Raw genomic sequence first — 11,626 nt, forward strand, 5'->3', positions numbered from 1 at the left:
ACAATTTTCCTCTTTCTAGGATTCAGGATATCATGTTAATGAAATTGAAGTTGTACATTGAAAACGTTTAATAAACAATTGAATTTCCTCTCACTTCTACTCTGCAAGGAGTTATTCCAAAGAATATTAAGCTGTTCTGGTGTGTATAATTCCTTAAAAGGAGCTAGTAGGATAGATAGTGATCATTTAGTTCCAACTTTTCGTGAAGTCTCTGTGTGATTGTTGATAGGCTTATATGGTTGATTTGTCAGTTTCTAAACCCCTTCTATCAAGGGACTCTTATCATTTATAAGTGACAAAAGTCTAAAAGTTAACCTTAACGCTTTAATGATGAAAAGTGACTAGAGCTCTGTGTCAGGTCAGCTGTTTGTATTAGACTTATCCATAGTTGCATATGATTTGGGGGTGATAGCATTCAATTTTGTTGTTTTTGATATATACCAACAAGTATAGAATGTTCCCAGGACCCCACAGAAAAGGTAAACTTCATTTGGAAGTGGGAAGGTAGGAGGTTGGAGTATGAGAAAGGAGTATCATCTTAATGATGATACTTAATTTACCCCTGACCATATATCCTGGCCTGTACCCAGTATGTCAACTTATATTAAATTGCTCTGAGCACATTTCTTCGTATGTTTTATGAAAAATTTTCACCTCCATCTCTTAAATGGAATTAGGCAAGAATGTTTATATAAACACTTAAGATGTGTTTGATACAGAATTTTTATTTCTTTGTAGATCCAGAAAAGTCCAGAAATGATGCAATGGAAGTACAAGTGAATGGGAATCTTATCAGAGAACCCGAAGAGGTGGAATTGGAAGAGGATGAAGATAAGACTGGACAACTTAACATGCGTGGAGTTTTTCTGCATGTCTTTGGAGATGCTTTGGGTTCAGTGATTGTGGTAGTAAATGCCTTAGTCTTTTACTTTAATTGGAAAGGTTGTCCTGAAGGGGAGATTTGTGTGAACCCATGTACACCTGACCCCTGCAAAGCATTTGTAGAATTAGTTAATAGTACTCAGGCAACAGTTCAAGAGGCTGGTCCTTGCTGGGTACTGTATTTAGATCCAACTCTTTGTATTGTAATGGTTTGTATACTTCTTTACACAACTTATCCATTGCTTAAGGAGTCTGCTCTTATTCTTCTCCAAACTGTTCCTAAACAAATTGATATCAAAAACTTGATAAAAGAACTTCGAAATGTTGAAGGAGTTGAGGAAGTTCATGAATTACATGTTTGGCAACTTGCTGGAAGCAGAATCATTGCCACTGCTCACATAAAATGTGAAGACCCGACATCATACATGCAGGTGGCTAAGATCATTAAAGACGTTTTCCATAATCACGGAATTCACGCTACCACCATTCAGCCTGAATTTGCTAGTGTAGGCTCTAAGTCAAGTGTAGTCCCGTGTGAACTTGCCTGCAGAACTCAGTGTGCTTTGAAGCAATGTTGTGGGACACGGCCACAAGCCCAGTCTGGAAAGGATGCAGAAAAGGCCCCATCAGTTAGCATTTCTTGTTTAGAACTTAGTGACAATCTAGAGAAGCAGCCCAAGAGGACTAAAGTTGAAAACATCCCTGCTGTTGTGATAGAGATTAAAAAAATGCCAAACAAACAACCTGAATCATCTTTGTGAGTCTTGAAAAAGATGTGATGTTTGACTTTTGCTTTAAACTGCAAGAGGAAAAAAGACTCTATTGAAATTCTATGTTTGCCAAGTAGTGTAATTGAAGTCCTTGTCTGGTCACACAGTTTAATTCTATTTTTGTAAGAACATAATGGGACTGCTTAACAGAGTTCTATATTACAACTTTGTGATTATTAGTGCAGAGTACAGCTATGCTGTAACAGTTTTGGAAAGCCAGTTTTAACACTATGTTACATTTTTGTTTAAGTATAAACCTTATATAACATAATGCTATTTGATTTCCAGTTTTTCAATGGTAAAAAACTAATTAGGGGGATAAATAAATTTAAATTGTTACTGGAATTTCTCTGCTTTTCTTTTCCCCCAGTGTTATATTTTGTTTGTTAGAATTATAATTGCTAGAACTCTAAAAATTAACAGGTCTGTTTCCTTTGATGTTTTATGTAATATTTACTTGCCCTTTGAGATCATTACATAGCATAATGGCAGCATATTTTAAGAATGACTCATGAATATTATTAGGAAAAGTTCTTTTTTTTCTTCACATGGGGTTTTATGATACTGAAGATCAGTTACTCCTCTGTATCCTATGTTGCTGAGTATTATTCTAATAGATAATTAAATTGAACTAGTATACCTATAATAGGGCATATGGACAGTAAGAGCAGGGAAGGAAGTTTTACCAAATCAAATATTTAGATTCTTGTAAGTTAATAATCAGACTACATATCTAAATTATTCTGAGAATTTTAACTTTTTTAAAAAAAAAACAAAAAACAAAGGTAGCCTAAAAGATGAATGTGTTCACCAGCATTACTTTCTTTGAAAGATTGGCATTAGAAACAGAGTTGAAAGTTTACTCATAAAATATATACAATAAATATTTTTAAGACTTTAATAATTACATGTTAAATGAAAGCTTATTAATCTAATCTTTTAAATTGTGAGTGTTAAAAATAATTTGAGTCATTTCACAGTGACCAATTATGAATGGATTCAAATAGCTTTTTGAGCCCAACCAGCAATGCTTGTGCTTTACCAAGAGCCATTGACTTGAGAGAAAAATCTGAAGGTTAATGCGGTTTGGATATTAAACTGTCAAAAAGCAAAATTAGTTAAGACAAAATTAATAATTGAGATTCTATAAGTCATTCTGTCTTGACATTGCTCAGACCTTCCAATAGTGGCTTATTTTGCAAGATGTCATAGTATCTATACAGGAAACTGTTTTTGGCTATTTCTTTGTATGGATTTCAAATCCATACACAAATATTATTTAACGGTATTTAAGTTATATTTTTCTGATAGAGGGATTATGCTTTGTGAAGAAACTAGATTTTTGTCCTCAAAAGGATGAATATTAATATCAGTTATCATGTATAGCTCTATTTTTCTAGAAACGAGGTATCCTGACTACTTTAGTACCTTTTATAGCTGACTACTTTGGGGATGGCTACCTTTTGGGATTTGAAATAATTCATTGTTTAGTGGGTCTTAAGATGAAAACGTTGGCATTTGACAGTTAACTTTTTAAAGGGACGATCTTTTATGGTAGATGGTGTGATTTTTTCCTAGTATAAGCCTGTTGCTGGCAATGGGCCTGTTTAAGAACACCCGATTTTTCCATTGAGAATGAGGTAATTTTAGGAACACAGTTTGTAAGTTCATATTTACTATAATGGGCGAAAACCATAACCTGCCAATTTGCAATACATCTTTATCATTTAATACTCTTCTGATATTGTATATTTCAATTCCTAAACTGGTAGTTACTTGGAATTTTGCAAACTTTTTTTTAAAACATGAAATTGGAATTTCATATGAATGAACAAGAGAAAGCTTCAAATTATATCATGTACATTCCTGATTTACCATTTTTTGAAGATCTCAAAATAATTTATGTTACAGAAATATTTCAGTAGTGATATAAAAGGATAACTGGTAATATATATTACATTCAATGAGGTTTTCTTTACAATGCTCTATTGGGTCAATTAAAGGTTGCATAAGGCATAAGACATCAATTGAAATAAGTTTTTTTTTTAATGGTGTATAAGCATGGGACAAGGGCTATTTTTTTTTTTCAAAGTGCTTTGAAAGTAACAGCCTTTAAATTTTAGTTATTTCACTTTTCATAATTTTAAGTAGCTCATAAGTAACAAAGTGGTACCATAGGATTCTCTTTTTCAAAGGATTTCTGTCATAATAGCAAAATCAGTGGGCACTGACCCACCTTTTCAGTTTTAGCAGAGAATTATTTATTTCTTTACAATGCACTTTCTAACCCATTTTTAGCTATATTAGCATTATCTTTTAGAAATGCTTTTATATTTAAATATTGTGGGATTTAAGTGTCTTTTCCAAAATAGTTTATTCTTTCCTGGAAGAAAATGAGGGAAATTCCATTAATTATTAGGAGACTTAAACCCAATATTTAAATGCTGTTTTATAACACTGCATCAGTTTTAGGAGGTGCATCTCTCCTGCTGGCTCTTTTATATTTGAGCAAGATCAGTGTATTTAGAATATGTGTTTAGAAATGTGTCTGTTGTCTCAATTTAGTAAGATGGAGGTGCTGCATGTGCCTGAATTAAAACCAACCCAGACATTTTTTTCCAACCTAAATTCCGCCTTAGTGATGAGAGAGATTTAATTCTCCATTGTCACCTTTTAGTTATATGATTGTTTAATAAAATTTTTTTTTTCAGAGAGCATCTGCCCTGTATAAAGTATGAACTAGAACCTAAAGGAAAAGTAAAAAACTCAGAAACTTTGTTGTGTGTATTTTAACATTTTAGAAAGTAGTATGTTTGAGTAACTAAGGTATGTAATTTGACCAGGAAGAATTTGCATCAAGAACACCTTGGAAAATCACAAGTAGATGACTATTAATGTTTGTATCTTGTTAACATCCTCAGTTAATTTTGAATTTTTGAAAGTTCTGAAGGAAAAGGCCTATGGAACCTAATATGAAGTATTTAGTAGGCTAACTGGTATTGAGTTGTAGATTTTTACTGTTTATAAACAAATATCATTTGATGAAATGTCATTTACCTGCTGTCTTAAGATGTTCACACATACACAAATATGGAGAAGAATCCTACAATATAGAAATATTTATTTTAATAGAGTTTCAGTTAAGTCATAAAACAGTGTTAAAACTTGGGAAGGTAGAGGGTTCGTTGTTTTTTAAATTGAAACTGTCATACAGTGTTTGACCATCTGAAACGGGAATTATAATAGCACTATTTTGATGTAACTTTACTGCTATTATGTGGCAATGCTATTTAGTTTTACTAACAAGTTCTGAAATACTTAGCAGTCATTTTCACTGGCACAGGAGCCTTTTGTATGTCATTCAGTTTAAACTTTTAAACCAAAAACTTTATGGTTCAGTGTCTTTGGCAAAAAGATACTGAAGGGAATGTAACATACAATTAATATGTGGTTATATATAAAAAGACACAAATTGCCATGTTATGGTTCTGCCTTGAAACAGCACAATGAAGTGTATCAGTGTATTATTCTGTGATTCTTTATGAAACTTCTATGTTGTGTTGTTTTGTGTCTGCCACAGTGTGTCCTTTGGGCCAGATGTGGCACAGTTAAATGCAATTATCATCTCATGAAAAGCAGATGCAGATAAAATGTCTTTAGTGCTGCAACATTTTACCTAACTTTTTGTATGTTTCTGACTGTGCGTTATTTTCCAAAGCTGTTCCTACCTCACCATGAGGCTTTATGGATTGTTATGTATTATAAATGTTCTTTATGAGACAGACTACTGTGTTTCTTCTCATTTATTAAAAGTTAAGTAGAAAAATAAACTAATTTTAATATCTACTTCATTGTTTTGTGCATATGGCCTCAGTAGTTGTGGCTCACAGGCTTATTTGCTCTGGAGAATGGGGGATCTTCCCAGACCAGGGATTGAACCAATATCATACTACCCATGATTTCAGGCAACCACTGGGGGACTTGGATAAGAGGAGACTAAAAGTGTGTGTGTGTGTGTGTGTGTGTGTGTGTGTGTGTTAGTCACTCAGTCATGTCCAACTCTTTGCGGCCCTGTGGACTGCAGCCCGCCAGGCTCCTCTGTCCCTGGAAATCTCCAGGCAAGAATACTGGAGTGGGTTAGCATTTTCTTCTTCAGGGGATCTTCCTGACCCAAGGTCGAACCCGGGTCTCCCACATTGCAGGCGGATTCTTTACCATCTGAGCCCCCAGTGAAGCCCAAGAGAAGACTACTGGACTGTGTTTTCTGGTAATTCTTTTCCAAACAATTAATTGTAAGATCCAGTGTTGAATTACAGCACCAGAGGAGACTACTACAATTGATTCCACATTTTTTTCATACTTGAACTTTTCTGAGATCAGTGCATCAATACAATCGGTGGTATCTTAACCACTCCTTTTGGCCCATTGTGTTTCTTATTGGCATGTATCTTACAATTAATCATTCAGAAAGAATTACCAGGTCTTTCCAGAAGTACTGCCAACATTTCCTAAAACCTTATGTACTATGCATTGCACATCTGGATGAGAGCTGTTGCTTTTGAATTAGATGAAAATATGCTTAAGAAAGTCAATGACAGTGTTGCTTTTAAAGAAATCCCTTAGACATTTCTGAGCCTTCCGAGTTGACCATTTTTGCCCTCTCCTCACTATAGCCTGTATAGCCTTTTCTCTTTTAAATCAAGTAGTGTAGCACTTTGTTGCATTTGCTTATTTACAAACCTTTTTCCTTTTTAAAGATTATAAATTCTATGAGGTCAGAGCTATCTTCTTTATTTGCTCAGAATCTAGCACACTAAGCATTCAAAGGTGTTTGAAAGAATATTGAGGAATGACAGGTGTGGAAGAGGACATAGCAATAACACTATTAACAGCGAAAGTATACTGAGCAGTTACTACCTACCAGCCACATACATTTTCATTTAATCCTTACAAACTGTTAGCCACATTTCCATTATTCCCATTTGGCGGACCAACGGATATCAAGTACCTTACCCAAAGGCATCCAGATAGTGATGGAGCCAGAACTGGAATGGAGCAAGAGATCTAGAACGCATCAAGTCGCATGCTTTCCCATTACTTTGAACTGTCAACAACCTATTTCATAAGTAAACTCAGAATGAAGAATTCTTTTAAATTTTCATGCAACAAGCAGCAATAGATGGGCCAAAGGGGAAAAAAAATACATTTTACAGCATATGATATTTACAAAAAACATCAGCATAGTCACCAGATGAAAAATCAGAACTTATGGTGTGTCATTCAAATTACATGTGGCAGAGGAATAACTATTTTTTAGAAGTTAATGTCTCTTGGTTTCAGTCTAGCCTTGCAGACAGTGGCCATCATTACAAAGCAGTCAGCTAAGCCACTATTAGTACAAGTGTTGTTTAAGGTAGGGACTGCTCCCCTTGAAGCACAAACACCTATAGCCTACATCACTTTTTATGCTGAAAACTGGCCATTTGGAGAACTGGAGAGCAGAGGTGATTGAACTAAATGTGAATGAGGAGATGGAGGTAGAAGATGATTTGCTTTTCGACAGATGCTATTAGCATTTGGGTGAGAAAATGTATCATAGTACAGAAGTGTCTCATGTGCTGAATTTAGTAACCCAACCTCCTTCCACACAAGTGTTTGTAGCTCCTCCACTTCCCCCGGCTCAAAATCAATACACCCCAACTTTTTCAAATGTCTCCGAGGGCAGCAGGCTGGCCCTGGACCACCATGAAGGACTGACCCAGTGGGACTCCTCCAGTCTCTCCCTCATGATCCAAATGCTATCTCTATTTTCCTCCTTTTACACAGACCGAGTATCATAGATTCTTTGTGTTTTGTTTGAACTTCAGTCCCATCCTAAAGTCCAAGAACCAAGGTTCCATTCCTACAGAGTCAAATAGACAACCTGAAGATTTGATTTCTGAGACTTACAGCCATTGAAAAGACCAGGTAGACAGGAACTCCTCTGAGAGGTTAAGAAGATTGTTCTGCTTAAGGAAGCAGTGCAGATGTCGCCAACTGAATTGGTCATGGAAACCATATCTTTTTTTGGAGTATAAGACTCGAATTTCTGGCATTGTAAAAGGGGTTCAAAACCAGTGCCCTTAAAGTATGGATTTGAATATTCAAATAGAAATTTTAAGGATTGATCCTAATTTTTCTTCTAATTGTGAAAACGTCAAGGACAATTCTAGATAAAATTTATCTGCACTTTATTTTTTGGAAGTATAGATTTACAGTATTATGTTACTTGGAGGCATATAACATAGTTTTTCAGTATTTTTGAGGATTATGTTCCATTATAGGAGGAGGAAATGGTACCCACCAGTATTCTTGCATGGAAAATTCCATGGGCAGAGGAGCCTGGTGGGCTATAGTCCAAAGGGTCTCAAAGAGTCGGACAGGACTGAGTGTGAGCACAGATAGGTTATAACAAGATAATGAGCATAATTCCCTGTGTTACATGGTGTGTCCTTGTTACTTATCTATTTTATTTATAGTAGTTTGTATCCATACCCCTAATTTGTCCCTCCTTCTTTCCTTTTCCTTTTAGTTACCATAAATTTATTTTTTTATATCTGTGAGTCTATTTCTATTTGTAAATAAGTTCATTTGTATCATATTTGAGATTTCACATATAAGTGATATCATATAGTATTTGTCTTCCTCTGTCTCATTTTGCTAAACTTAATATTGTTTAAGTCCATCCACATGGCTGCAAAAGGCAGAATTTCATCATTTTCTATGACTAACATTCTGTTGTTATATAGAGAGAGGGTTATATATATATATTGTTGAATATATATCTCACATATTCTTAATCCAATCATCTGTTGGTGGGCACTTGAGTTGCTTCCATGTCTTGGCTATTGTGAATAGTGCTGCTATGAACGTTGCTGCTGCTGCTGAGTCGCTTCAGTCGTGTCCGACTCTGCGACCCCATATATGGCAGCCCACCAGGCTCCCCCGTCCCTGGGATTCTCCAGGCAAGAGCACTGGAGTGGGTTGCCATTCCTTCTCCAATGCATGAAAGTGAAAGTGAAGTTGCTCAGTTGTGTCCAACTCCTAGCGACCCCATGGACTGAAGCCTACCAGGCTCCTGTGTCCATGGGATTCTCCAGGCAAAACTACTGGAGTGGGGTGCCATTACGAATGTTGGGGTTCACATCTAACTGTTTCAAATTAGTGTTTTTGCTTTTTCAGTGTATATAACCAGGAGTGGAATTGCTAGGTCATATGGTAGTTCTATTTTTAGTCTTTTAAGGAACCTCCATACTTTTTTCCATAAGAGTACACCAATTAACAATTTACATTTCCCTTAACAGTTTATGAGGGTTCCCTTTTTTCTGCATTCTCTCTAACATTTGTTATTTGTAGACTTTGATTTAAACAGTCTCAGAATAGCCTCCCAGTGTGAACTGGGAGGTGTGAGACTTTAATTTAAACCAATTCACTCTTAGAACCTCCAGAAGGAGTGCAGCCTACTGATGCCTGCATTTATTTCATAAAACCCATTTTGGACTTATGACCGCTAGACATGTAAAGTATGTTTGTCTTGTTTTAAGCCACTAAGTTTGTGGTAGCTTGTTATAACAGCAATAAGAAACTAATATACATTTATTAGCGCATAAATATGATTGATACATTAAACTTCTGTATTTATTACTACCAAACCTTTGCTATCATGAAGTTAAAGTACAGACTAACTTATAAATAGAATTTTATCAGAAAAGAGCCAGATGCCATAAATGATGGTATAGCTTTTGTTTCATGCTTATGCAATCACTTTCTTTGGATAAGTAAGTTAATGAAACATTGATATATGGTTTTAACGTAGGAAGAAGATGCTAAGGTTGAATACGTGAAATACAATCAGGGGTTTTCTTTATGCATGTGGTCTGAGTTTTTATGTGGGTGATATCAAGCTTCAGGGATAAGCAATTCCTTAAGGGGTTTGGTGGGAGTCCAGACTTCCTCGTATGTTGTGACAGGACCCAGCTGAATGAAAGAAAGAGCTCAGGGTGAGTGAATCAGCTTTGTGTGGATTAGAGATGTCCTCTTGGAAAGCCTGGAGGCCCCCTGAAGTGACTATAGAGCAGCACTCACCACCGCAGGCTCCGTTTTCTTTTCGCCTGTCTCCCCTCGCTCCACTTAGAGCCTGCTTCCCCCTCCTCACCTCCTTCCTCCTCTCTCTTTTCTCTCTAGCCCGTTCTTCACCTCCACATCTTATTAGGAATATGGCCTTGGCTGATTTGGTACTTCTTGGAGACTCAGTTTTCAGATCTGTGAGATGGGAATAATACATCCTTTATAAGGTTCTTGTGAGGACCACACGGGGCAAAAATGAGCATGTGCCTTCCTCCCCTACTTTTGGCTGCACCAGGTCTTAGTTGCAGCACATGGAATCTTTAGTTGTGGTTCATGGGCTCTCTTGCTTGTGACATGCAGGATCTAATTCCCTGACTAGGGATTGAACCCGGGCCGCCTGCATTGGGAGCACAGAATCTTAGCCACTGGGCCACCAGGGAAGCCTCTCTACCACATTCTGTGTTCCGGCACTATGCTAAATGTTTTAGCCAATTACTCTATGACACGAGGGTAGGAGAACTGAGTGATGGAGGCTCTTCAAATTACATGGTATACAAAGTGGTTAGTTGTGGAGTCAGACTGCCAGGCTTCAAATCCCAGACTCACTGACTGTGTAACATTTGGTAAGATGTCTGCCTTAGCTTTCTCATCTGAAAAATGAGGTTACTAGAAGTGTTTTTTATAGGGTTGTTATAGATTAAACGAATCAACATAAATAAACCATTTGGAACAATTACTGCCCTTCATTCAGTGCTCAATAAACATTAGCCAGTTTGCATTCTATTCCCTTATTTCTTACTCCCCACCTTTTTCCTTCTTTTTCTTCCTCCTTCTTCTCCATTCTTTCTGTCTTCTCTCTTTTCCTAACCTAATTAGTGCCCCCTAACACCTTGCTTGGGCTTTCCTGGTGGCTCGGTGGTAAAGATTCCACCTGCGATCCCGGAGATGCTGGAGGCAGGGCTTCGATCCCTGGGTTGGGAAGATCCCTTGGAGGAGGGCATGGCAACCCACTTCAGTATTCTTGCCTGCAGAATCCCATGGGCAGAGGAGCTTGGTGGGCTACAGTCCAGAGGGTCGCAAAGGAAATCAGTCCTGAATATTCATTGGAAGGACTGATGCTGAAGCTGAAACTCCAATACTTTGGCCACCTGATGCAAAGAACTGACTCCTTGGAAAAGACCCTGATGCTGGGAAAGATTAAAGGTTGGGGGAGAAGGGGAAGACAGAGGATGAGAAGGTTGGATGGCATCACTGACTCGATGGACATGAGTTTGAGCAAGCTCCAGGAGTTGGTGATGGGCAGGGAAGCCTGGCATGCTGGAGTCCATGGGGTCGCAAAGAGTTGGACACGACTGAGCGACTGAACTGAACTGAACAACTAAACACAGTACAGGACAGCACAGATGCGATTTAATGTGCACTCAGGCACACAAGACCCTGATTAATCCCACTCTGGACTCCTCTTCCTCTTTTCAATGGTACCACATTTCTCTTTTTCAAAATCATTAGACTCTTTTTACCCCTCCAGGCAACTTTTGCGACAAGCATTACCTGCAGGATAGTAAAGTATCTTGAGGACAAACAGTTGTTTACCTGATGACTGATCCTATGACTGCTATGGGGAGGCAGTGTTGGGGAGGAAGAAAATGGTTGAGGCTCAAAACAAAAGAGACAGTTCCAACAATTCACGCAGGCTGTGGAGGGTCAGTGATGGATTTGAGCGTGCATTCTCTGCCCTCATGTTGTTGGGTAGCCTGATGATGATGTCCGCAAAGGGCAAAGCTTGGACCTGAGAACTTTTCAGCTGAGATTCAATCCTTTTAAGGGACGATGGCATGACAGAATGGAGAGTCCTGATTGTGCTTTTC

General features: G+C 37.5%; 1 protein-coding gene across 1 annotated transcript in view; it reads left to right on the forward strand.

Moving 5' to 3' along the window:
- The window catches only part of SLC30A1 (solute carrier family 30 member 1), a 7,613-nt gene extending 2,115 nt beyond the window's left edge, over positions 1–5,498 (forward strand). The window contains exon 2 of the mRNA XM_027975969.2: positions 739–5,498. Within this exon, the coding sequence (XP_027831770.1) occupies positions 739–1,643 (905 nt within the window). The 3' untranslated portion in view covers positions 1,644–5,498. The remainder of the gene's footprint in view (positions 1–738) is intronic.
- Positions 5,499–11,626: the final 6,128 nt, after the last annotated feature.

This window comes from Ovis aries, chromosome 12 (assembly GCF_016772045.2).
Source record: "Ovis aries strain OAR_USU_Benz2616 breed Rambouillet chromosome 12, ARS-UI_Ramb_v3.0, whole genome shotgun sequence".
Lineage (NCBI taxonomy): Eukaryota > Metazoa > Chordata > Mammalia > Artiodactyla > Bovidae > Ovis > Ovis aries.